Here is a 27,166-nt window from a genome sequence, read left to right on the forward strand (position 1 = left end):
GATTATTTAAAGTATAATTTAGGTCTTTTTTCCCCCTCTGCTCTCAGAATTGCAAATTTTTGTGTTTTAATGAATGTTTAAGCACAAGACCCTAAGTTCAAATCCCAGCTCGGGTGGGCAGCTGGAAAAAAACACGGTGCACTCCTGTCATCTCAGCACTCAAGGGCCGGAGACCCGAGGACTGATAGTTCAAGAGCAGCCTAGGTAATATATTTGTATAAATTCTGATGTGAAAATATTTTTAAATTGAAAATTTTAATTTTCCTTTTTTTCCTTTTCCATTATCTTGTTGCAGTACCTGAAATGTGCCCTGTGGCCTGCGCCACTAACCACTTTTTTCTTTAAATAATAAAAAAAACATAATTATACTCTAAGTACGATAAGTGAAGGTAATGGAATCGCGATGTAAGTGCACCGTCGCGTATGTGATAAACTATTCAAGTTTTAATAGCAATAAATTTTAATCGTGTGAACATGGGGAAGTTTTTCTTAAAATAGGCACCAGATGACTAGAAACAGTGGGACGACGCGATCCTGGAACCAGAAGGTCTCAGATTCAGTCTGCGCCCGCCCTGCTGCTTTTTCTCCAGCCGCGGTTTCCGCTTTCTTTCGCGCTCCAGCCACCCGCGAAGCCCAGCTGCAGCGTGGCTGGGCTCTGATTGGCTCCTTTGAAAATCTACGTGTTATCTGATTGGTGGGTGGGAGATGCTTTAGCGCGGTGAGTTTGAAACTGCTCGCTCTTGGCCTCAGAGCTGGCTCGTGAAGCGGAGTGAGGAGCCACGCAGAAGTAGCTGCCGCCGCGGCCGCCGCGGGACAATAAGCCAGGTAAAGTTACTGTGGGGCGTCGTCCCGGCGGGGGCTGGTCGGGGGCCTCGGCGCGAGTGTGGAGAAACCGGGCGATCCTTCGGGGGCTGGGCCGGGAGTCGGGGAGGGAGGGGGGGCAGGGCCTTGGCTTGGCCCGGGGGCCTGGGCGTGGAGCCGCGCCGGGCCCGGCGGTACCGGGGTGTGGGTGGGTGGAGAGGTAGGGTTACCCCGGGGAGGCCGCCGGCCTAGCGGAGGAGGCTCTGGGTGGAGGTGGAGGCCGGGTCGGGGCCCCCGAGCCCCGGGCCCTGGCGCCCAGCCGTGCACTTGTGCGGCCCCTTAAGAACATCGGCGGCACGGTCGGGGCCAGGAGGAACGTGGGGTCCCTCCCGGCCTCATCCGGTGGCTTTGGCGAACGCTGCCCGGGGACTGTGTGTGCCTGGCCATCCCTGAAGTGGCCCCTAAGCCCTGCGGGTCTCCACCTGGGGCTAGGAAGAGCAGACGTGGCGCTCGCTGCGCGGTATCTAAAGCCAGCGTGGAGCCTGGCCTGGAGCAAGCTGGGTGCCGCGCTTCATTGCGCCGCAGCTGTGCTGAGGGCAGAGGTCATCGGCGTGGCTTTTCGGTAAAATTACTCGCGCTGCAGATGAGCACTCCTGACCCGTCCCCCCACCCGCCCGAAGCCAAGTCCTCTGGGAAACTGGCCCAGCGCCCCTCCCGCCCCCTCCGTGGGAGGGAGCAATGTGAAAAGATTGATCCCTGCTTTGGAGTTGGCTTTTCTATGAAGGTGAATGTGAGAAATAGAACCTCTTCGGGGTCGCTTATCCTGAGTGACGTTTAGAATGATGTTGGCATCAGCGATGGTTGCTGGGTGGTTGGAAAATCAAGGTGAGTACGCTTTGGGATTTTGACAAACGTAGCAGCTGAGAAAGTCTTGAATGGTAGGCTGTTGGCTCGTATTTACTATTCTTTGTGATTGAGGTTTTACACACACACACACTTTAAAGCTTGGTCTTGTAGGGTATGATTAGAATTTTGTGGAATTGCTCATTTTATTTTCAAGTACAAATTCAGTCAACTAACATTGAAATATGTGAACATAATGCACACTGGTACTACTCAAAAAGATCATAATTCTGTTTTTTGTTTGGGAAAAGTAAATAACTTGATGTCTGAATTGAGGGTTAATTTGATTTGAAGATGTTAAGCACTGCATTGTATAGAATATACTAAAGCAGTGTTTTAGAACCTAAGTGTCAGAAAGTCTTAACTGCAGGAGACTAACTGTGATAAACATTGTTTTAACATAGTACAAATATTTATGGGATACTATATGCTGTGGAAGGCACTGTGGAAAATGCTTTATATGTAGTATTTCATTAATACTTACTCTTTGAGTTAGTGCCATATAATCAAATTAGTTGTCCACTTCATTTTAGGATCTTTGATACCTGTTGAGTAACTATGGAAGACTATACCAAAATAGAGAAAATTGGAGAAGGTAAGTGGTTTTGATAATATAAAAGTTTTAAGAAATGGTTTAGAATCAAAGTACATTTTATGTGTCTGAAGATAGCATAATGAAACCCACCAAGCAGGGGAGGATGGGAGTTTAAGGAATATAATAGGGAGGGTGAACTTGGTCAAAGTACTCCACTGTTCACATCTATGGAATTACCACAGTGAACTGCATGTACTATTAATGTAAGCTAATAAAAAGATAGTTAAAAAAGAATTATAATAAAAAATGGTTTAGTAATGCTACTTCTGTAACATGAATCCATACTTATTGAAATGCAATCATTAGATATCTTATAGTACTAATGTGCATTATATATGTTCTTTACATAATAACTTAAAACAGAAGTATGCTTACACGTAAGGAGAATTTAAATTATTCTATGACTAGAACCCCCTCCTCACTATAATCCTTATATCCTTCCGATACTAAACCTTTTCAGTGCTGTGTAAATACCATTGATATTGATGAGTTGGAGAGGTTAGGTCAGTAGGATTATACTAATTTCATGATACGTATTTTATTCTCTTATAGTTAATTTTAATATGTAAGATTTTAAATTTTGCCTACATTTTCTAATCTGGATATAATAATTGACTAAATTATTTAGGTCTAAATAATGTGTATTTGTTTAAGCTGTTCTAAAACCAATAACTTTTGTGTATAATCATTCCTTTTTTATTTTACTTTAAAGGATGTCTAGGCCCATATGGCATAAATAAGAAGTAAAAATATCATTTTGCTTTTTTCTTTTCTTCCCTAACAGAACACTTAAGTTTCTGTATAGGCATTTTGATGTTCTCATTCTAAATTCTCCAGGAACAAATGATAACACTTGTACAAAATAATTTGGTGACAGTCCAGTTTATGTAGGTTCTGCTTGATGAACATTTTCGTTTTTATTTTGTGTTCAAAAGATCCCAGTTATACAAAGAGTATTAAAAATGAGAAATACTGGAAAAAAACTTAGATAGGAATCACCAAGAGTAGTGCTGAGTTGGAGGTACATTCTTAACACTCTTTTTCTTTTTTTAAACTATGGCCACCATCTTCACAACTATCCTGTACCTCCTAGCCCCCCTTTAGCCTTGTGTAATGATACTCAGCTCTAATTTTGATTTGGATTTATTTGTTTATTTTTTTAAACGTCCTTAGATATGCCTTGCCATTTGACCTATGGGGCTTTGGCCATGGCTATTCTCTCTTGAAGTCACCCTGTACTGGTTTCACTTTCCATCTCTTAATATCTTTTAATGGCTACGTTACAAACTCCATAAAAGCTGGGAGTTTTGTTTTGTTCACAGTTGTTTACCACTGTCAGGCCACAGTGTCTGTCTCTGTCTCACAGGATATGCTCAAATATTTGATATAACATTGACCTGTTTCCTTGAGTGTTTATCTGAACTCTTGTTCTCTGGCTTGTATGGTCTTGTCCAGTGCTTGACTCTTCTAGAATGTGTGCTGATATTGTTTTTGACAAATTAACTTGTGGAAAGCCAGGTATGGTGACTCAAGTCTATAATCCCAGCTAGTTGGGAGGCAGAGAACTGGAGGATTGTAGTTCAAGGCCAGCCAGAGTGAGGACCCCCCCCCCCATCTTTCAACAAACAAACAGGCTGGGCATGGTGGTCATATCTCAAATCCCAGCTACCCAGGAGGCATAGGTAGGAGAATTAAAGTCTGAAGCTACAAATATGCAAGACCTAATCTGAAAAATAACCTAAAGGAAAAAGGGCTGAAGGCTCAAGTGATAGAGCACTTGACTAGCAAGTTCAAGGACCTGAATTCAAACCCCAGTGCCGCCAAAAAAATAAATAAATAAAGTTATTTAACTAGGTGAAAATTTTTACACAGAATTTTCCTTTGCTAATGCCAAGTACCTAGTCAAAGTCTAGTATTAAAATACTAGTTTTAAAACTTTTTTTTCCCTCAGCTTTTTATTTTGAATATTCCTAAACCTATAGGTAAATTGAACCTGTAATGTATTTACCAAGGTGTTAGTGTTTTGCATTTACTTCATTAGCTCTGTGTGCGTTAGCATTTTGTTTTCTTTTTGATTCATTTGAAGTGTTGCAGAGATGTGAGACATTTCTACGTATACTTTCTAATGGTCCAGCCAAGGTCATACATTTCATTTTGTAGTTAGTGCCTTCTTAATCTTTTGTAATCTAGAACGGTCCTGTCTTTTCTACCTCCTAACATTGAGATTTTTTGACAACATAATTCATTTCTTAAATATATCCATATTTCTCTAATTTCAAACATTACAAAGTTGTTTTCTAGTTTTCTCTGAATTAAAAAAATCTGCTTGTTATTGTGCTAATCTTTGGCAGCGCTAGGGTTTGAACTTAGGGCATTGCTCTTGCTTGGCAGGTGCTCTGTACCACTTGAGCCATGGCTTCATTCCCTCCTTAGTTATTAAGTAAGCTATTAAAATATTTCTATGTCTAGAATGCTTACTTAACTTCAGAGCATCTACTGTGTGTTTTGAAAATAATTTTTGGTAATTAACTAGTAAAATGATTCTAGTTTAGTAAGACATAATGGTTCTGAGGCTGACACATTACTGAGCTCTAAGATTTGATAAATATTGAGTGCTGGCCACTAGTTAGTCAATTGTTATGAGTTACTTCTGCAAATTATTTAGGAGTAGATGAGATTTGCATTCTAAAGAGGAGAAAGAATACTAGGAAAAAGTTCTGAATTTACCCATAACTGCTTATTTGACTGTATTATGCATGTAACTAGTCTTGAGACTGCTTTAATTTACCGTCTGTTTTGTGTTTAATGGAAGTAAAACGCACACCCTCAAAATGTAGACGTTAAGTGTACAGATTCCTGCTTAAAAGTGTGACTGTGAGTATGGAATAAAGTCAGTTCTTTAATCTGGAATATTTCTGGTTATCCCAAGTCACAGTTCATACACAATTTAACCAATTTATTTAAAAGGGATTTTATTTTAAATTAAATCCTTAAAAAAATTAAAAATTAAATTAGAACAGAGCTATGTGGACAACCAATTTGCAGTTGACCAAACTGTTTAATGCTCTAAACAGCTGATAATTTGTAAGTGGTCTTCAGACTTTTGAAACATAGCTAACTTGGGAGAAACTGGTAAAAACTGTAAACTAGTCATTCTTAGGAAAATGCACTTGAGTCATTTTTGAAGTTGTACTGATTCATGGAAAGTAAAAGCTAGTCAACAAAATATTTTTGTAGTTACGGGGTTCAGGACATCCTTAAACTTCAACCTGAGCATATAAAGCATTTACTTAGAGAATTAAGTACAGCATTATCCGAGCTTGTTCTAGCTAACTAGTCCTTCTTCCTTAATGCCACTTCTGTTCCTGTGTCCAGTCCCCCCACACTGCCCCTTATTAACATTGTTACTCATTATTTGAAGCCCATATATCAGAATCATCAACTTAGATATGGGTCTGAGACTTTCCTGCTATTTAGTATATAGTGTAAACTATTCAGATTTAATAAAAGCACATCTATTTTTGTCTCCTTTTCTGGATGAGGACTGTTGACTGCATTTTAAGATAGGTGTATAAGTATCTTATAATTTTCTGAAAGTGACACATGATCTACTAGTTCCTGAGCTCAAATTTTTACATCGTTTTATGCCTACTTTATTGTCATGTAGGATATTTGGCAGGAGGTAAATTTCAATTTGCCAAAGATCCATTTTTTTCTGTTAAATGTGCTGGATCGTTCATGTTGTTTAATTCGGAAACTTGTGATGTCTACATGTACAATAGGTTGTAGTTATTCTCAATTCCTTCCTTTTTGGAAACAGGGTATAATTATGAGTGAGATACTTCCCATGTGACCACAGCAGACATTTCTGTCATGTGACACCTTAAAGAATTCAGTCACTTAAAAAAAAAATCTTTTCGTTTGTGGAGTGTGGCACATAGCAGATTAACTTTGTCTATTTCAGGTACTTACGGAGTTGTGTATAAGGGTAGACACAAAACTACAGGTCAAGTGGTAGCCATGAAGAAAATCAGACTAGAAAGTGAAGAGGAAGGGGTTCCTAGTACTGCAATTCGGGAAATTTCTCTATTAAAAGAACTTCGTCATCCAAATATAGTCAGGTATGGTAAAATAATCTGAATTTAAACCACTTTCTGCATACCATTTTAAATAAGTTTTATTGTAATTTTTTGCATTTAATTTCTGGTCTAACCTTGCTAGTGGAACAGAGAGTCCTATTTTTGTTGATTGCAAACTCTGGGCATACTTAAGAGAATAGCCTCTTTAAAGCAGGAACAGAGTTAGAGGAGCTTAGTGATGAGAATTAGTAATTTGGGGCTGGAAAAGCAAGATGAAGTGGCCATGGGAGCAAAAAAGCCCCTTTCATAGAACTTTGACCTCTTGTCCTAAGACAGGTAATTAGATCAGAAGAAAGACAAAAAAAAAATTTACTTCCTTACTTGGGTTGGATTTTTTGGGGGGTTGTCTTCCTAATGACTCCTATTAGAATCTAATTGTATTTTGGTGGGACTGGAGAGAGGTAGGGAACAGCTGTTAGATTCAATTTTAAAGTTTATTTCTATAATTTACTTGAATGGATGCTCTTAGCAATGAGCTGCCGACCTAAATCCATTCTTTAATTTCTGTTACTGAAGCTACCATCTTTCTGTACTTTATAATAATCACTCTGAAATTTGTGACAGTAGTTTTGTGAGAGGTTGAAAATATTTGTTGGATTCTTTTTTCATATAGTTGTTTTTATTCTTCAGTCTTCAAGATGTGCTTATGCAGGATTCCAGGCTATATCTCATTTTTGAATTCCTTTCCATGGATCTCAAGAAATACTTGGATTCTATCCCTCCTGGTCAGTTCATGGATTCTTCACTTGTTAAGGTAAGAGGATTACCTAATTGCACAAATAGAGTAGAGTCTGTTCTACTTGAGTTTTGTGGGAGTATGTTGGAAAAAAATGTTGGAAAGTAGAATTTTCCTTCCACACAGATTAGATTATCATTTACCCTTTGATTACCAGATGTGCTTGTAGTACGTGAAAAATAGTGCCTAATATAACGAAAGTGATAACACATACTATGGATTACTATAATTACTATACTAGGATATACTAGGGTATTCTGGTTTTTGGGTGTCAACTCATGTATAAAATAACAAACACCTGGAGCAGGATGGTGTTCATGTCATAGATGGCTTCATTCTGGTTTAAAATATTGTTTTGGTTAATGTATTATAGACATTTGTTTTATTTCAGTTAAATTACAAATTTTTTTTAAGTGCTGAGATGCATAAACTAAAAGTATCTTCTCCTTACACCAATTTTAGGAAACTATTCCTTAGAGATAATCATTGTTAGTTGCAGGACATAGTGATGCACTCCTGTATTCCCAGCTACTTGGGTGGCTAAGCGAGGAGGGCTGCAAGGTTAAGGCCAACCTGGGCAACTTAATGAGACTGTCTCAAAAACAAATTAAAAGAGAGCTGGAAATGGTAACTCAATGGTAGAGTTAATAAGCTAAGTCAACCTAGCATGTGTGAGACCCTGGGTTTGATCTCTAGTACTGCCAAAAGAAAAAAAGAGGTAGCTATTGTTAATTATTTGGGGATTGAAATTAAGGTTTCATGCATGCCAGGCAAGTGCTTTCCACTGACTACCTCTCCAGGCCATTTCACAGATACTTCACTGTCTACTTTGTATGTATATAAACAGAAACTCCTTTGCAAAAGTGGTCTATATTTACATGTGTGTATGTTCCAACACGCATACCTGTTCATATATACGTTTGCTTTTTTGGGTATAAAATGTTATTAGACACATATGTTTACCTGTGTCTATATACTTTTTTTGTGTGTGGTATTGGGTTTGAATTCAGGACTTAATACTTGCTAGGCAGGTGTTCTACCGCCTGAGCCACTCCTGCAGCCCTGTAAATATAAATTTTTTATGTAATTATTTACATTTCCATATTGATAGACATTTATTTCCTAGCGTGGAGACTGTTGACTTTTATAAATAATGCTGCAGTGAATATCCTTGTATGTATTTAGTTTTGTATGAAACTTTATAGGATAAGTCCTTAGAACTGGAATTGAGTAGATGTATTTAAGATCTTGATAGTTTCAGCTGCGGTCTTAAAATGTTTTAAATTATAGATATTTACTCTTAAGCAACCATGATGTTTAAGTTGTTATTACCAACCTTTTCTGTGGAAAGGCATATTAATATTAACTTAATTTGACATTTAACATTTTTAATATTTTCTTGTTTATAAGCAACCTAATTATTCATGGACTTTTCTATTAGGATGTTACCTATTTTCAGTGGTTTCAAAGATCCTCCTTTCGGTTACATGTTGATAATAATTCCTTTAACCTTTTTTTCATCTTTGTTAATGGTATACACTAGTAAGTTTTATAACATGTCTTTTGGACTTAACAGTTTTATTTGTCTTTCTTAGAACAATAAATGACAATATTTTCTGGTAGTTTTATAGGAATCTCCCTTCAGCCCCCTCCCATTTTTTACCTTAAATTCTGAATGGTTTAAGAACCAGGGTGTGGGTCAAATTTCTTTCCCAAATAGCTACTCAGTTCTAACTAGGTTTATGTATTGTGCAATTTTAAACCTTTAAATCAATATTTTACTATATACACTATATATTTGGTGCCCAAGATGCTTCAAATATTAATTATGTTGTCTTTGACAAGTGTCTTGTAAAGCACTTGTCTCTGAATTAATAAATAAGAGGAATAAGTTCACACAGATACAGGTATGTCTATGAGCTGAATATCTTGTCTTAGGTATACAAAGACTGTAAATGAGCTTCCATGTTTGACCTGAAAGCTTTTCTGAATGTTAAATTATTTTCCTGAATCATTTTTGTATCTTTGGAACAAATAAGTTAATTTAGAAAACTATATGTGTATGATTAGTTTTTCATTTATATTTTGTTTTTCCAGAGTTATTTATACCAGATCCTTCAGGGGATTGTGTTTTGTCACTCTAGAAGAGTTCTTCACAGGGACTTAAAACCTCAAAATCTATTGATTGATGACAAAGGAACAATCAAACTGGCTGATTTCGGCCTTGCCAGAGCTTTTGGAATACCTATTAGAGTATATACCCATGAGGTAAGTTGACTAATATTTTTGTGCTTTTGAATGTGTGCCATTACTAGGTTATTTGTCTCATTCCAGTCCCATTTAATTCTATTAAACTTTTTCTTATTGAAATCAGTGTGTGGTTTCTATCTCCTAGTTGGATCCTGGTACAAAATTAGATTAAAGGATTTTGTTGTTTAAGGTGACTATTTCTTTATGATACATTCAGAAGCTACTATATATGTACATATTCAGTGAGTCACATCCTCAGCCCTATAATCGTGTTATAATTTTGTTAGTATTAGCTTGGCATTTTGATTGGTGTCTGGAAGGAAAGGGAACCCTGAATTACATATAATACAGGATTTTTGAATAGCTATCTTCTGTGGAGTTGAACACCCTTGAGTCCAAAGACCATAGATCAAATCAGTGCTAATTTGATGAGATGCTTGCTGCTTGTTACTCTTTCTGTGGCTATATAAATAAGGTTATTTGTTTCTCTTTGGCTTAAACAATTGCTGTCAACCTTGTTAGATTTGTTCTTAGGAGTGATATTTTTACCATTATGATAAATGCACTAAAAATGGTTGGTAAGTTCTGAATCACTAATAAATTATTATTTGACTTACTGATCTTATTTATGTTAAAATGTAACATGTAAGCAGTATCTGTACTTTTGTAGAGTATCTCTTCCCAAATGCATTATTAATAGGGGGTTTTATATTTGTTTTTGGAAAAGATTAGACTATAACTGAAGATCCTTCTACTTCAATGATTTTAAAAGCAAGAAGAGATTTAGTATGTTTTTATCTGTTTTTTCCCCTACAGTATTCTCCAATTTAGTATTTTATATGTAGTTAATTGACTTAAGCAACACTATTTGTATAACTTTCTGAAGGACAGTCCTAATGAAACATAAATATTTAAATTTAGGTACCTGATGCACCACATTCATACAGTGTACAATTTGTTTTGTGATAGGTAGTAACACTCTGGTATAGATCTCCAGAAGTATTGCTGGGGTCGGCTCGTTATTCCACTCCAGTTGACATTTGGAGTATAGGCACCATATTTGCAGAACTGGCAACTAAGAAACCACTTTTCCATGGTGATTCAGAAATTGATCAACTCTTCAGAATTTTCAGGTATTTTATTTCCTAAACTGTTAATAGTAAAGGCAACATATATGTAATGATTATATTTCTTGCTTAAACTAATAATTTTTTGTTTTGCTATGGTTTTTAGAGCTTTGGGCACTCCTAATAATGAAGTGTGGCCAGATGTGGAATCTCTACAGGACTATAAGAATACATTTCCCAAGTGGAAACCAGGAAGTCTAGCATCCCATGTCAAAAACTTGGATGAAAATGGCTTGGATTTGCTCTCAGTAAGCAAGACATACTTTATACTTAAGCAAGGGATAATTTGATCTTTTTCTTTTCTGATGATACTGGGGTTTGAACTCAGCCTTACACTTGCTAGACAGGTGCTATGTACCACTTGAGCCACACTTCCAGCCCTCATTCCTTTGTTTTACCAGAAAATAGGATGAAACTAGTATTTGTTATGTTAGTTTTCTGTTGTGTCCATTGTTTACTAGCTCCATTTTAGATACTGTGTTAATTAGGTTTCACATAGCTGTGACAGAATACCTTGAGTGAAGGAGGGAAGGTTTATTTTGGCTCGCAGTTTGAGGTGTCAGTCCATCATAGCAGAGAGGGCTTGATGAAGCAGAGCTGTTCAACTTATGGCAACTAGGACAAAATATGCTCTGCTGGGACATGCCTCCAGTGACCTCCTTTCTCTACTAGGCCCCACCTTTCAATTTCTGCCACATCCCATAGTCTATTCAAGTTTTGAATCCAACGAAGTTTTGAATGGTTTAATGAATTAAGCCATTGATTAGACCAGAGCCCTGATGATATCATCTCTGGAAACCCCCTCACACTTTCTCTAATCAAGTTGAAAGATTAGTCATCACAGATACACCAAGAAAAACTAGTGGCTTTTGAGAGGAATATTTACATTGTGTTTTTTGTTGTTGTTTTTGTTTTTTAGTTATCTGTTTTTTGGCGGTACTAGGGTTTTGAACTTGGTGTGTACTTGCTAGGCAAGCACTCATCTACTAGTTGGTTTAGTTTTAGTTTTGTTTTTTGATATTAGGTTGCCTGGCTGTAATTCAGTTAGTGATTGATTTTTTGTTTGTTTGTTTTTTTTAGCTATGTTTGTAATCATTGTGGGTGTTTTTTTTAGATTTGTTTTTTGGAAGCTAAAAAATAACCACTATAGTTAATTTAATTGCCACCATTTCAAGAATATTATAAATAACTCATAGTTATTTAATTCTCCAAGTAAATATAATTAACTAGATACCTAAATCCGTGTCTTGGTTTTAAAACTATTTCTGAATTCCTGTAAATTATGACAAAAATGTTATCAAATTATCTATGATTTAAGGAGTAGGTTATTATGGAGCTCAATGGTGAAATACGGGGAAATGAGGCATTTATGTAGCTTGGTGTTAGACCAGTGGACATGTTCATTTTGTAGATTTTTCCACTAAAATCGTTAACATGGTTTATTGGTAGAAAAGCCAAGGTTTTATGGAAATTTTTAAGAAATGGCTTGTTTTCCAAATAAATATCCTTTTTCTTTTTTTTTTCCAGAAAATGTTGATATATGATCCTGCCAAACGAATTTCTGGCAAAATGGCACTGAGTCATCCATATTTTGATGATTTGGACAATCAGATTAAGAAGATGTAGAGCTTTCGGATAAAGTTTCCACATGTTATATCAAGGATTTATACTTGTATTTTACTGTTGGCTCTGTTTTTGTCTTGTATGTGTTTCTTTCTATGTTGTAAAACTTAAGCTGTACTTCACCTTCTGATATCAAAAGTATAACTTAAATTGTAAATATTCTATATGAATTTAAATATAATCTGTATATGTGTAGATCTCACTGACACTATTTGTTACTATAATAAAATTATAAGTCTACTATTAATGTCAGGAATTGGGGAAATTTAAGTTAGCTTAAATCATCTCAGTCCTTAAAGCAGTTATATTTTCCGGCAGTTGGAACTACTGAAATTTAGGAAAGTGGCTAAGTTCAAGTTTCATAATGCTTTGAAGTATTTTTATGTTCTGAATGTTTAAATGTACTTGTCAATTTCTTGCCAAGTAGTCGGCCTAAAAATGAGTATTTCTCTACTGGTATTTCAATTTGTGACCTAAATGTTTAGGCATTCAGGATAAGAACGTTTTGCAGATCTGAGAAGAGATGCTAAGTTTATAGAGGTTTTCAGTAACTTATAAAAGTAACATTAGAGCATGCCAAAGTTTGCCATGTTTTACAGTCAAAGATCAAGGGCTGTCCACAGCAGGGAAGAACTGCTTTGAAAATTTATGGACTATCCTATTTTTAGGCATGTTATGAAAGCTGTTTGTCTAAGTAAATTCTTATGCCCTGGTCAGAGGTAATAACTGTATGTAGGAGTTGCTTATCTTGGCTTTCCAGTCTGACTTAAAAACTACTTACCAACTTTGACAGTTTTGTTTATTAGTAGCCTAAAAGTATTTTAATGTGCAAGTATTTAGCTAAAATCACTAGCTTTGGGAATTAAAATCACTAGCTTTGGAGGCTTTAAGTTATTTTTGCTATAGCCAAAATATCTTTAAAAATAGTTTTATTGCTCTTTTAGTATACATCTGTTCTTTTTCTGACCATATCTCCTATTTTTCTTGTTACCTGTGGCTAGAATCTGCATTCCTTTGTTACTGATCCTTACACTGAGTTAATTCAGAATGAGTGTTTTGCATTATCTGTTTTGTCTTAGAAGTTTTGGGCTCTGTAGGACAAAATGGAGGTCACTTTCTTTGGCAGTGGGTTCTAAGATACATAGTTTTGTTGCCTTGTTATAGAGATTTGGTAGAATTCAAGCTGCTGTTAAAGAATGCAGAATCTGCAGATGGAAGTCATTTGAGCTCATGTGGAATGTGAAGGTTTCATGGTGGGTATTTAATGGATATTTATAGTCTTGTGTTTCCTTAACCTAGTAAATGAAGCTTTGAGTTAGATCTGTTTCTTTTAAATTGTGGGTTGCAACCTTGAGTAGTTCAGGATTGGCATTAACTACTAATTTCTATTCCAATGTAGAACAGAAAACAATCAGTGTGTCCTATATATACTTTTGTTTCAGTGCCATAGATAATGTAATAAACCAATATTTGGAGCCTATATAGATATATAGAAGCAAGCTTGTAATTTCACTACTCTTTTCCTTGGAGCCTAATATTTTAAAATCAATCACATACCAATTTAGAACTGATTTGGTGTACCAGGGAAATGAGAAGGTAGAATGCTCATTGCTATAATGACCAACCTGCTTTTGATCCTGCTCCAAATATTTGTGCTCTGTGTGAAATATTTTTATTCACCTTAAATGATCATATGCATATTTTTAAATTAGTTTGTGCTGTGGAACTTTTGATTAATTTTAAAATGGCGCTAGATCAGTTGGTTCTTAAATGTGTTTTGTGCCAGAAACACCTGGGAGCCAACTCTGGTACTGTCCTAAACAGTTTTGATTTTGAAATTTGAAAAATGCATCCTAGAAATCATTTTTTTAAAAAAACTCGCTATGCTAAAACAAGTTATCAATTGTTTAGCAACTTTGAGCATATATCTAGTATTAGTTGTCTTAAGATTTATGGTATCATACAATCTCTTTAGCTTAATCTATTTCTGTTTCTGTCCATATTCTTTAGAGTGGGGAGGGGGCTCTTTATATTGAGCATAGTATTATAAAAACACTAAAGAGAAAAACAATTATGCGTTTTCTCTGGGGTGAGGGTCTTAAAATTTTTAAATTTAAATGCATAGGCAATAATGATGCAGAGAAGTTAATACATAAGGTACAGGGTGTAAGGCATGTATAAATTAAAAATCATGAAAAATTAGTATTTTAGGATTTAGTTACTATAATAGCCCAATAAAAAGCTTTCTGGGAACTTATAGTAAAAGGCTAAAATAAGTTGAAAAAGCCCTGTTGAATAAGTACCTTTTTTAGTTCCTTTAGTAAGTTGTGCAGAGGTAAGTTTCAGCCCAATTCATGTTTAACTGGAGTCAGTGAAATTTCTTAAGGATGACCCAGATTGGATCCGTTATAATATATAATAACCCATTAGCAATTATTGGTTCATGAGATGGGAAAATGATCTCACCAGACTGATCAGGATCCTGTTTGCTATACAAACTTGAGGGAATGATGTTCTCTCTCTGCTGATATTGCTAAACTGGTATGACATGGTTGGACAATGAAAGACACCTCCACTCCAGTCAATCAAAAAGAGCCCTGGGACATGGTGTCCCTGGTTAGAATTATTTGGACTTAGTTCTCGTATTGCGTTAAAGATGTGTGAGCCATCCAGGTGTGTGAGTGTGGGTTTCTTTTTTTAATCCTAATTTGAAAAAAAAAAAAACCAGCACTGGCAAAATTATATTACAGAAAAATTTTGCATTGTTTACTTTTCATAGGTGTGTTCTGGCTTGCTTCTAATGATACCAGAATCCCCTGGATCAATGACGGCCAGCATATGCATACTATAGTATTTTCCACATGGTGTGCCCAATTCAGTTATTACTGTAGTAGTGGACACTAGTTTTAGCCAACATACCATTGTATTCTATTTCAGATTTCCTTAAAGCTGGCCAATTGTTGGCAAGGATGGCCAATTTTGCTTTGTCCTGTCTGATCACTAAGATTCTGCTTGTACCCCAGCACATAGTTTTCACTTTTCATAACAAATTGGAACCTATTTTTGATTGACTCTAGATACTTTCTCCTGTTCTTTGCAGCCACCATCTATCTACCTGCCTTGAGTGTAAGATGGCCCCTGACCAAGTGCAACTGCAAAGATGGCTGCTGAGCAAGAAAAATTTTCCTTATCCTAATTCGAATTGGGTTTCTATCATTTAAACCTCAGAGCCCTTACTAATACAACCTGTTAATACCAAGACAGTTGATAATTTTTTAAAATTCAATTTTAAGCACTCTTACAGTTAAATATATCTTAATGTCCTTTAAAAATCTTTAGATTGCTTGTAGTTATTTGCTTGCAGCTTCTAGTCTTAATTGTATAGTGGTAATGATATAAATGTATTATGTGCCTGATGACTTTACAAAGGACCTGCAATTTTGTAGGAATGTTTATACATTTACCTACTTTTTACCAGTAAGGATTAGAAATCAGTAAAACATGCTTTTCTAAAGACGGTTCTTCACCTTGAGAAATGATTTTGAAACCATGCTGTATTTCTCTTGAAATAATGCGGAAACGAGCAAAATGTACTTGGAGAATTTGCTAATGAGTATTAGTTCTTTACATTTGTAAAGAGCTTCATTGTAATTAAGCAGCATATGCTATTTCTGTAGGCCAGTTTCCTATACTATAAAAATGCTGTGAACTATAAAACCACAAGAATGATTATGTGGTAACACATAATGCTGAGGGAAAAGATACATTCCCCAACTAAACATAGCCATTTGTGTCAGTTCTGTATTATGACAAATGTATTTATGTGCAAGAAAATATGAATTTGTTCTTCATAGAGTGTGTTCTCTGCTTCTAGGATCCAAATGGGAAGCAGAACATTTGCTTCATCTTAACTCATGCTAGAATTGAGCAGTTTTAGAGATCCTATTTGGCATCTTGTTTAAAATACTTCGCATGCAAAAGCACTAATGGTGAATGACAGAGCAGAAAAAGATTGCAATTTCCCAGATGAGTACAAAATGCTATGTTTTTGACCAGTCAACATCATTCTGCAATCCTATGACCTCTGACAAATGCAGTGTTTGGGAATTGTTAATTATCCATGCTAACAAGGTCATAGCAACTTGGATAACCCCAAAGAGCAAATACCTCACTGTGACCCCAGATTTTGGCATTCACTATGTAACCCACCCACATAACAATAAATCTCATTTCCTCATTAGGAAGATGGTAAAATTTTATAAGTGAATAGTATATTGGACATCATTCAACTTTTCCCAATGAGGTTGCAGATTTCAGCAACAGTGAAAAAAGAGCCTAGGTTTTTCTGGCTTCTGGTTACAAAAGATTTTTACTGTTTAAGATTTGCTCAGATAATGAAGTTATAAGAATGGAGTCAAGAAAGAGATGTAGTATGAGGATAAAATATTTAGGCAGGAGAACTCAACCAGTGAGAAGAAAATTGAAGTCATATCTGAGAAAGTTGCATAAAATTGGTCTCAGGTTCTAGAAGATGGAAGTGAAAAGGCGGACAGTGCAAGTGATTAAGCTCCCTGTAATGATAGATACTGGGTATGTTATCTGTCAAAAGCAAGTTTTCAATTTCTGCCTTCCTTCAGAGGATGATTGAGGACTTACACTACAGGTATTTTAAAAGTTAGGTTCCAAGTAATAAAAAAAACATACAAGTATGTGTCAGATAAATAGTCTGGAATAGTTAGCATTATATATTTATAAGGTCTCTGGCCCCCAAGTAACTAATGCATATAGTAAGCAAAAAAGAGTTCAACTTAATCTCTTTCAAGAGAACTATTTTGTGTCACTATGTTTGGAACCTAGCGTGGCCAAAATGCAAGGGATAAACACAATTATTCAGTACATCTAATGGCATAAAATAAAAGGATTATTCACCCCACCCCCCAAAAAATGTACTTAAGCAGATGTTTATTTAAATACAGACATCAACTCCCACTTTTCCTGTTATCCCCAATTATGTGATGCAATGTTTTTACCAGAAGAATCACTTTTTAAGAACAGCCTTCCAAGGAGCAAATAAACAATACTATATTTGGCTAACAGCTGCTTTTGGAAAATGAGATGTCAGCAAAGCTGGGTGCTGTTTAAAGAAAATTATCTAGCTACCTTTGACTTGGTTTTCAATTGTACTGAAATGTTTCATCTAGGATTTAAACATTAGTTATAAGATACTTCATCTCCATCGTTTGCCATAGGAAACAAATGGATTTAAAGAAAGATTCCCTGTATTTGTGCTGCCAATACAGACCCCTTTCTTTGCTTATTCACCATTCACTGTTGTGATGAGTATGCAGCAATGTGTTTAAGGATACATTAAAATCTAGATGACCTAGTGATGCAGTATGGTTACATTTGTATGCATTTAATTTTGCAAGTGTCAGTTTTTGAGTAATATTTGGTTTCACGTGTGGAATTTGAAATACTAAAAATATGTCCAATTTTTGAAAAATTACTTCATTTGGTAGACCGAGTGAACTCTATGTATGTAAACTGCTTTATGCTATTTACTACATGGCACTTTCGCTGGTGGATAAAAAATGCCTGCAGTTCTTGATCCAGGTTACATGTGCATCAGGCTGTGATTTCCCCAAATCCCAACTCCTTGCAGATGCCTGTGGTGTTGATTTATTTGTGTTCACATTTATTGTTATTATAAAGTGAATTTTGTTTTATTCTGAAGCAATCTCATCTGAGTGCTCATTAAGTGGGGATGACAGTGCTGTGCCCCTAAAGGAAGCCTTGTTGAAAATTAGGAACTTGTGAATGAACTTGAGATGTGCTTTTAATGTCACAAAGAAGACCAAACAACCCCCATAGTATATTTTAAAGTATATACTTCATAAAAAGTTAGTGATAATCTTTAAAAAATAAAAAGCATTTAAGTGCAAATACGATAAAAGAGCTATAACATTGGAAGAAGCATTTTTACTTAAGACATTCTTGTGGAAAAATTTATACCTAGTTTTACAAGTTTTTCAATAGTATATCCTCGGCATAAAATCTGGTATAATGGTGTTCATATTAACAGTTACCAGAAAACAATTCTGGGACAAACAGATTTTAATGACTCCAGATTCTTTTGTTGTTTATTCATATGTGCATACATTGTTTGTGCCATCTCTCTCCCCTGCCCCTTGCCCCGCACCCCCTCCCTTCCCCCCCACCCCCTCGTTTCCAGGCAGAACCTGTTCTGCCCCCTTCTCCAATTTTGTTGAAGAGAAGACATAAAGCGATAATAAGACAGCGATTTTGCTAGTTTGAGATAAAGATAGCTATACAGAGATTCCTAGCATTGCTTCCATGCACATGTATATTAAAATCCACATTGGTTCATCTCTACCTGACCTCTTCACTACTTCCTGGTCACCGTTCCATAGTGGCCTCTGTCTGCTTAAGATTATTTTATTCGCTCCTCTACAGTGGGCACATCAAACACTTAAGTTTTGGGTTTCCTACCTTGCCCTATTCTCTCTGTATGCATTCTCCCCTTAGTGTGTGACCCATGTCCAATAATATTACTGCATTTGTTTTAGAGTTAAAGTCCCCATATGAGGGAGAACATGATTTTTGGCCTTCTGAGCCCGGCTAACTTTGCTTAAGATGATGTTCTCCAGTCCCATCCATTTACTTGTGAATGACAAAATTTCATTCTTATTTGTGGCTGAATAAAATTCCATTATGTATAAATACCACATTTTCTTAATCCATTCCTCAGTAGTGGGGCATCTTAGATGTTTCCATAACTTGGCTATTGTGAATAGTGATGCAATAAACATGGGTGTGCAGGTGCCTCTGGAATAACCTGAGTAACATTTCTTTGGGTATATCCCAAAGATATACCCAATAGATCATATGGCAGATCTATGTTCACTTTTTTAAGAAACTTCCATATTGTTTTCCAAGTGTTTGTACCAGCTTACATTCCCACCAGCAGTGTATGAGGGTTCCTTTTTTCCCCACATCCTTGCCAACATTTTTTGTTGGTGGTGTTTTTGATGATAGCTATTCTAACAGGAGTGAGGTGGAATCTTAGTGTGGTTTGATTTGCATTTCTTTTATGGCCAGGGATGGTGACCATTTTTTCATGTGCTTTTTGGCCATTTGGACTTCTTCCTTAGAAAAAGTTCTGTTTAGTTGCCCACTTCTTTATTGGTTCATTAATTTTGGGGGAGTTTAGTTTTTTGATCTCCCTGTGATTCTGGTTATCAATCTTTTGTCTGATGTATAGCTAGCAAATATTTTCTCCCACTCTGGGTGGTATCTTCAGGTTAGAGACCATTTCTTTTGTTGTGCAGAAGATTTTTTATTTCATGTAGTCAGTCCCATTTGTCCATCATTTCTCTCAGTTGCTGGGCTGCTGGAGTTCTACTGAGGAAGTCCTTGCCTATTGCTTCCAGAGTGTTCCCTGCTCTTTCCTGTACTAACTTCCCTTCCAAGTCTGGATGGGGACATGCGCAAGCTTTCTCATTCTGTCTGTGATTTCTTCTATGACCTTTTCTTCATTATCAATCTGTAAGCAGCATTTTCTCAGGTTAAATCTTTTACAAATTCCTCCCTCAGAAGTCAACAAATAGTCTAAAGCCAATCGGTTCTGATAGGTGGCATTGCGCATCTTAGTGCTTTGTTTTGCCAGCAAATTGAGAGCTCTTGCAGTTTCATTAGTTATAATTTTAAAAACAGCCTGAAGCCTGATGATGCAGTTGAGCATATATGTAGGAGTGCAATAGCCCCAGGACCTGTCTTCTGCCCAGGTGGCAGGATCATAATACTGGATGATTCGCTCAGGAGGTCATACATCATCTTTCCAATTGCCAATTTGTAAGGCACCCCGTTTTTGTCTACCTAATCTTTCTTCATATATGGGGACTCTCAGTTTTTCACCTTGTCTGAGAGGAAGCAAGAAGGATGGTCTGATTAAGCCTAGCACACAAGACCCAAACCAGCTTCTAGGTAGCACCATGTAAGCTTGCTTCCCACAGGTCCAGTATAGCCCCTTTGGTGCCCACCAATCTATGTTTGTAGTAAGATTGTCCCATACTTTCTGGAGATTAGAAAAATTGGCCAGTGGGTGGGGCTGGGGTTCTGTGTGGTTTGGAGCTCCCCACCATTGGGTCTCTTGGGCAGTGTCATTGTAAAACTTCTGTCCTAAATAAGTCAAATCCCCCACCAAGGTGGAGAATTGACCTTCTGGGCGGGAGATACAATAATTTCCATTGATGGAAGTTTTATGGAGCCAGTTGCCTTTCCTGTGTTTTGGGAAGGCAGTCTCATTAACAGTCTCTTGTGGGTCCAGCTCCCTTGCTTCCCAAGGCCAATGGTCTCCCATGTTGGTCCCCTCACAAACATAGCATGAAGTGACATTCAGTGTCTGGGCTATAGGTTCAGCCAGTGGGAGGAGCAAGTTTTTAGTTTTGGCAGAGATGGGAAATTCACTCCTTATTTCCTCATAAAAGGAGTGAAAAACTTGGTATGAGAAACTCTCATGGGTAACAGTTACTAATTTGAGGTGCATCAGACTCCCAGGGTCAAAGCACTTTCCATCTATCCTTATCCTAATTACTTGTCCCCGTGTCCAATGAGATGTCTTAAGTACAGTGAAATTTACAGGATTACAAGTGCCATGGGTGCAGTCAGAGGCAGCTTTCCCCTTGTGAAGGAGGGCTGTGTATTTAGCTCTCTGCCATGTGGCCCATGAAACACAACTCCAATAAGGGCAATAATAAGAACCCACATCATCACATGGCCAAGAGTTGTTTCCCCATCACATACACTTACCATTTGATGTATAGGCTCTTTCCCAAGCTAGGCTCCTGCAGCCACAGCCTGTACCTCCAAATCCTTCTTTGGCTATGGCCACACATGCATCAAAGAGCATTGACACTGGTTTATCAGGACTAAACACCTGGATGTGGCTGATGAGGTGCCCAGGGTTGCAGATGCTCCTAATCTCCAACCATTGCTCCCTAACCATTGCTCCTGAGGGCAGTAAGTGGGGTTAAAGCAGATATCTGATTACCATGGGTGCACACTAGATAGGTGGTGTGGTTGTGAGTGCATGACCCAGTGACAGAGCTGGCATAGAAATAGTAAGTATGGAAAAGTAAAGTCTTGGTAACAACACTTCCTGCCCGAGTAGTGTGCATACATAGGTCACAGGAGGAGGGCTCTGAGGCCGTGAAAGGAACAGTAACAATAAACAGTAATAAACAGATCAGTAACAATAAACAGTAATTATGCATCCTGCCCCAAAGAGAAGAGAGCAAATAAAAACCTTTCACTATGAGTCCAAGCATCGGGGGTGGTTTCTGCCAAGCCTATGGTGAAGACTAGGGTGAGAACTACAGCAACAGATACAGACAACAGGTGACAATGCATTACAGTGAGTGAGATAACTGGTGTGAAAAACAGTCCATTTGTCCTGTTGGAGAGTCGACTCCTCAAGCTTCTGCTGTGTGTAGACTAGTCAGCTTCCGGGGGTGACTAGTGCAGCAATGTCCTCCCACTGTTCTTGCTCCCCTGTTGTTTCCTGGGAAGCAGAGTCCTGCTGAGGGAGGGCACTCAGGTTCTGGAGGGTGATCCTGCATGGTGAACCCAGATCAGGGATGCACTCCCACTCAAGAGAAGGTGGCTTGACTTGACTGTGGAGGATCCAAGGAGCAATGCCTGATACTTTAACTGCAGTGGGAGTAGTAGACAAGATAACAACAAAAGTGCCCCTCCAATGGGGTTTTAATGGGTGGACATTTTATTTTTTTACCCAAATTTTTTTAACTGAGTAGAATTACCATGGCAACAATATATTATAAGTATATATGTCCAAGAAAATGTGTTGTTTTTAAAAAGTTAAAACCACCATCTTTAAGTATCAAGGGACATGTTTAGAGCCAGTAAAAATATTTTGTCTCTATTTAAGTAGAACACCTTGTCTAAAAATATGAGTTTGTGTCTGGAAGGGCTTTAATGCCAGATAGTCACTCATGCATAAGAACCACTTTTCAATCCTCTTGGCCTTGATTATTTTTGAGAGGTCTGGACCAGTGACTCCATTTGAACTTTGATGGCATTCCTCCCTTGTATCCAAACTGCTTGTCTCTGAACAGTCTCTACTGCAGATCTGTCTCCCATCCAAGTACTAATCAGTCCTGCTTAGCTTCTGAGACCAGATGAGATTGGGCGTGTTCAGGGTGATATGGCCTTAGACTGAACATCTTTCTTGATTGGTCATTTTTTTCCCCCTCATTGTGAGGATTTTCTCTTTCCTGGATTTTGTTTGTTTGTTTTGTTTTGGTCCCATGTCAGGGTGGGGGTGGGGAGAATAATGAGCAGATCAGGCGGAAGTCAGTGCCAACCAGACCCTTTTGGCCAAATTTAAGTAACAAAGAGGCTTAGAAGGAGTGGCTTTTAGACAGCAGGCTTCTAGACAAGGAACAAACAAAATCTAACAAAAGCAGACATCTAAAAAGCTAACATGGTTGACACATAAGTAGTTATTAGAGTCATTTTTTATGGACTTGATTGTAAATGCCCCAGAAGAATCAGAACTGTAATGACAAAAACTTAAGAGTCATGGTTAAAAGTCTGATGGACAATTTAGCAACTAACAGAACAGTATGTCAGTACCACTGACTTTTTGTTACTGTGTTTATCTAAATTTTGTATTTTAAAAGGCTTGATATACTCAAAAAACATAAATATATTTAATATACGGGAACCAGCAACAGCATCACAGCTCTCTAGAGGTTATATATACATACTAGTTTAGTTGTTGCTCTTGAAGTAAATTCTTAGATTTTTCATCAGTTGGGGGAGAAGAACAGTGTCAGTGACCCCAAATAGCCCAGTCACGACACATATAGGATACCAGCTGCATTAGAATCACCCAAGACAACAGTAGATTAACCATGAGGTCATCTAGAAAATTTTATATAAACCAACTATTAAATGAACATGACTCAGTTACCTTGGTAGTCATAACCACAACAAAAATCACCAGAGAACACAGGTAAATATTTATGGAGACTAAGTGTGGAGTTAGGAAACATAGTGGCCAAGAATCATGGCTCAGATGTTGATAAGGTATCATATCTCAGATTGTTGACATGAACACATGGTTCATAACATACAGCATGTAGTTAGTGGAGCCCCTGTAAAATAACAGGCCCAAATCTGACCATCCCAGGCCAAAAATTTCCTCCCCTTGCCATGTGGATGGAGTAGGACTAACATCTTCACTCTGTTGAGTCCAATAAAAACTGGAGGTCTTGACTTCCAGAGTAGTGCCCCTTTTGGAGTTTTTTTTTTTTTTCTTTATCCTATCTAGAAGGTGCACTTTGGCTTTTTTTTTTCATTTCTTACTTTGCTTTACATAAGTAAATCTGTCTCAACCCTCATATCAATGCAGCAGCACTCCCTGTGCTCAGTTGCCTGTTGTCTCTCTGTGTTTTAATAAACTCTTGTTGTCTTGACAAATTTGTGGATTAACCAATAGCACCAAAAATTCCTGACAGTTATCTTGACAAAAAAAAATTTTTCTTAAAACAGTTTTTTGTAAAGTGTTATCAAGAACAATATTTTTAAGATAGCCATGTTTTTATGAACTTAGAGAATTAAGTTTGAGTTTAACATCAATGCATTAAATTTTGACCTTATAAAACCTTTACTGTAACTGGATTTTAGTTAACTTAATCACTTATATAAGCATCTATAAGCTCCATCTTTTTATGACAACTTAACTCTGTATCTTTGTGACAACCTATTTTATATCTTCTGGGGGAGCTTGTCTTTATCCTTTTTTTATTATTTAAAAGTATTTTTTAGCATTTTATTTTTAAAAAAATATCCTTAATACCATATGTACATATATATATATTTGTTACTTGTCAAAAATAACTCATAAATTCTTTTAACTTAGAACCTTATATTTGTATGAAAAAAACCAGAAATAAAGCAACCTTGAAATTATTTTTTCTATAAAAACAATATATAGAAAGCCCATTTGTTAACAGACCCATGAATTATAATAGAGAATTAAATCTCAGATTTTATTTACAACAGAATGAAACAGGCTAAGGTCATTTTTAACTACACAAAATTTTAAGATTCCTGCTGCGAGCTGTGGCCCCTCTTTTCTTTCTTTCTTTTTTTTTTTTCCTCTTCTGGTCTGAGCCAGAGTGTTAACCCCTGAATGTCTGTATCCTAGTGAGACCTGATTGAAATAAGTTTGAAGACCTGTTTTCTTAAAAGTAGCAGAACAGAGTAATAATTTTTTACATTGACTCTATAATAAGAACTGTTCTCAAGATGTTTACATATTTATGTGTAAAAAGCCTAAGCAGTTTATAACAGAGATCTTTAAAACAAATACCCTGGTTTTTTGTTACCTTGAGTATCATATTAACCTTATAGCAGCAGTTTAAGAACCATTTTGAAGATGCTTACACATACACACACACAAAACAAGTTTTATAAATTAAGCATGCCAGAAAAAATGTCAACTTAAGCGTGCATAAGATGAGCTGGAATTCCAAGAGCAAATTAAATTTTGCTCAGTCTTTAACAGATTCACACACACACATACACACACAATTAGAGTGCACTCTCAAAACAAGAAAAAACTTTTAATTTATACCCAGAGGGCTAATGCAGTGGAATGGTGGATGATGCATCTGTTCTTTGTGAGTCTCCCTCTTTGGAACTGAATTTTTTGTTATCCACTCCTTAACCTAGTTGTGGCTAAGGAAAAGCTCAACCTCCCCTCCCTCAATTCTCAGAGGCATCTTACACACTTTCACCCTGCTCTCTTAACCTAAGAGATCTGGTTTCACCCCAAATACGATTATTAAGGTGTCTATGGGAGGTGATCAGTCTCCCCTTCTGCCTCCTGAGGCAGGCCTAAATTCAAACCCAGGTTCTTACCAGTCTGATGAGCAGTGCTCCCCTCCCCTCGCTGGTTCCTGTGCCTCACCAGGTTTCATTGTGCATCTGAGGTCCTTACCCCAACTTGCCAGGAGGATGAATCCCCTCCAGATCAAACTGTCTGTTGGAGCCTGGTGGGATCACTTCCTAGTAGTCTGGGGGATGTGCCACAGTGACAAGGGAGGTGATAATTCACCGTCTCCACAATCCCAGCAAATGAGCCCCCAAGAAATGTGGGAAGTTGCTAGCTGAGGTGCAGGACACTGAGGCAGTTTAGCAGGAAGCAACATTTTATTGTGCCAGCACAGTCCCAGTGGACTCATGTCCAAAGGCTGAGCCGTGAGAACAAAGGGGTCTCACCTTATGTACCCTTGAAAGCAGGTTACAGAGGCAATAAAATTAAAAAAAACAAGGTTTAACACATATATGGTTACATGCAATTCTATAGGCTACTTCACCCTCATGCTAAGTGCCCTTCTACCCCTAGTGCTGTGTGACCTTCTTCACCTTTGAATTCTTTAGGGTTTATCTCTCTGCTACGCCATCCCTTCCCCCTGCTACCTTATCAGAACTCAGTCCTGTTTTCTTCTGATCCTCCTCCCTGCTACAACACAACTACAGCCATTTGATTCTCACTCCACAAAGGGGCCAAAAACATGTTGGAGAAAAGATAGCCTCTTCAACACATGGTGCTAGGGAAACTGGATATGCACATGTAGAAAACTGCAACTATATTCCAATCTCTCACACTGTACCAAAATCAATTCAAATCAAATCAAAGATCTTAATGTAAGACTTGAAACTTTGAAACTACTATAGGAAAACATAGAGAAAAGACTGCAAGATATAGGGAAAGGTGATGACTTTCTGAACAGGACTCTAATAGCTCATGAAATAATAGCAAGAATTGACAAATAAGACTGTATGAAATTAAAAGCTTCTGCACAGCAAAAGAAACAATTCCGTGAAGAGATAGCCTATAGAATGAGAGAAAATCTTTGTCAGCTATCCATACAAGAGGGGACTAATGTCCAAAATATATGGGAATTCAAAAAACTAAACACCAAAAGAACAGAAACTCCAATCAATAGGTGGGAGAATTAACTGAATAGATAGTTCTCAAAAGAAGTACACATAAATAGGCAATATATACATTAAAAAATGTTCAATATCTTTAGCCACCAGGGAAATAAATGCAAATCAAAACATTGAGATTACATCTTACCTGGTCAAAATGGCTATCATTAAGAAAATAAACAACTGCTGGTGAGGATATGTAGAGGGGAATAGGAGGAAGGTGGAGATGGGTAGAAGAATCTTTATACACTGTTGGTGGGAATGTAAATTAGTGCAGCCACTCTGAAAATCAGCATGGAGGGTCCTCAAAAGGTTAAAAATAGAAATAAATATGATCCAGTGATAGCCACTGGTTATGTACCCAAAGGAATCTAAGTCAGCATACAATAGAGATACCTATGCACCCATGACTATCATGGCTCTTCACCATAGCCGGTAGAATCAGCCTAGGCAGCCATCAGTGGATGAATGGATAAAGAAATGTGGCATATATATACCATAGAGCATTATTCAGCTATAAAGAAGAATTAAATTTTGTCATTTACAGGAAATTAAATGGAACTGGAGATAAAAATAAACCAGACGTGGAAAGGCAAATGTATCATGTTTTCTCTCATATGCAAAATCTAGATTAACCAAAACAACAACAAAAGACATGAAAGTAGAAGAGGGGCTGTTTAGAAAGATGAAGGAGACCAACAGGAGGGGTGAAGAGGGTGTCAAGAAAGTATAATGGGGGGTGAGTATGATCAAAGTACATGTATGAAAATATATCATAATGAAATTCACTATTTTGTGCAACTAATAATTCAATAATGTTTTCTTAAAAGATTAAGAAATTCCAAGAGAGCAACAGTGGAGCTTGTAGAGACCACCTGACTGCACTGGTCACACACTCACAAAGCAGCCCTGCCAAGATCCTTCAACTAAAAACCGAAAGTTGAAA

The 27,166-nt window shown here is 37.2% G+C and overlaps 1 protein-coding gene and 1 pseudogene across 3 annotated transcripts; one reads left to right on the top strand and one right to left on the bottom strand.

Moving 5' to 3' along the window:
• The first annotated feature begins 683 nt into the window (after window positions 1-683).
• Cdk1 (cyclin dependent kinase 1) lies at window positions 684-17,907 on the top strand. Of its 3 annotated transcripts, XR_012449710.1 has the most exons (10): window positions 739-825; window positions 1,586-1,686; window positions 2,238-2,299; window positions 6,264-6,420; window positions 7,069-7,192; window positions 9,272-9,442; window positions 10,394-10,557; window positions 10,658-10,799; window positions 12,079-13,427; window positions 15,275-17,907. XR_012449710.1 is itself a non-coding variant. In XM_074078923.1 (9 exons), the coding sequence occupies exons 3-9, from the start codon at window positions 2,263-2,265 to the stop codon at window positions 12,175-12,177; spliced, it is 894 nt and encodes a 297-aa protein (XP_073935024.1). In that variant the 5' UTR covers window positions 739-825; window positions 1,586-1,686; window positions 2,238-2,262; the 3' UTR covers window positions 12,178-17,907. The 3 variants fall into 3 exon arrangements, 2 of the variants coding, with proteins under 2 accessions (XP_073935025.1, XP_073935024.1); XM_074078923.1 differs by having other exon boundaries at window positions 12,079-17,907; XM_074078924.1 differs by lacking the exon at window positions 1,586-1,686 and having other exon boundaries at window positions 684-825; window positions 12,079-17,907.
• Window positions 14,941-15,281, bottom strand: LOC109695110 (large ribosomal subunit protein eL30 pseudogene; annotated as a pseudogene).
• Window positions 17,908-27,166: the final 9,259 nt, after the last annotated feature.

The sequence above is a fragment of the Castor canadensis genome, chromosome 7 (genome assembly GCF_047511655.1).
Source record: "Castor canadensis chromosome 7, mCasCan1.hap1v2, whole genome shotgun sequence".
Taxonomy (NCBI): Eukaryota; Metazoa; Chordata; class Mammalia; order Rodentia; family Castoridae; genus Castor; species Castor canadensis.

Excerpts from the sequence above, each read along its gene's own strand:
- Cdk1 (XM_074078924.1), top strand. The coding sequence starts at position 2,263 with ATGGAAGACTATACCAAAATAGAGAAAATTGGAGAAG. Across the intron at positions 6,421-7,068 it reads CGTCATCCAAATATAGTCAG|TCTTCAAGATGTGCTTATGC; the intron begins GTATGGTAAAAT and ends TTTATTCTTCAG. Across the intron at positions 10,800-12,078 it reads ATGGCTTGGATTTGCTCTCA|AAAATGTTGATATATGATCC; the intron begins GTAAGCAAGACA and ends TTTTTTTTCCAG.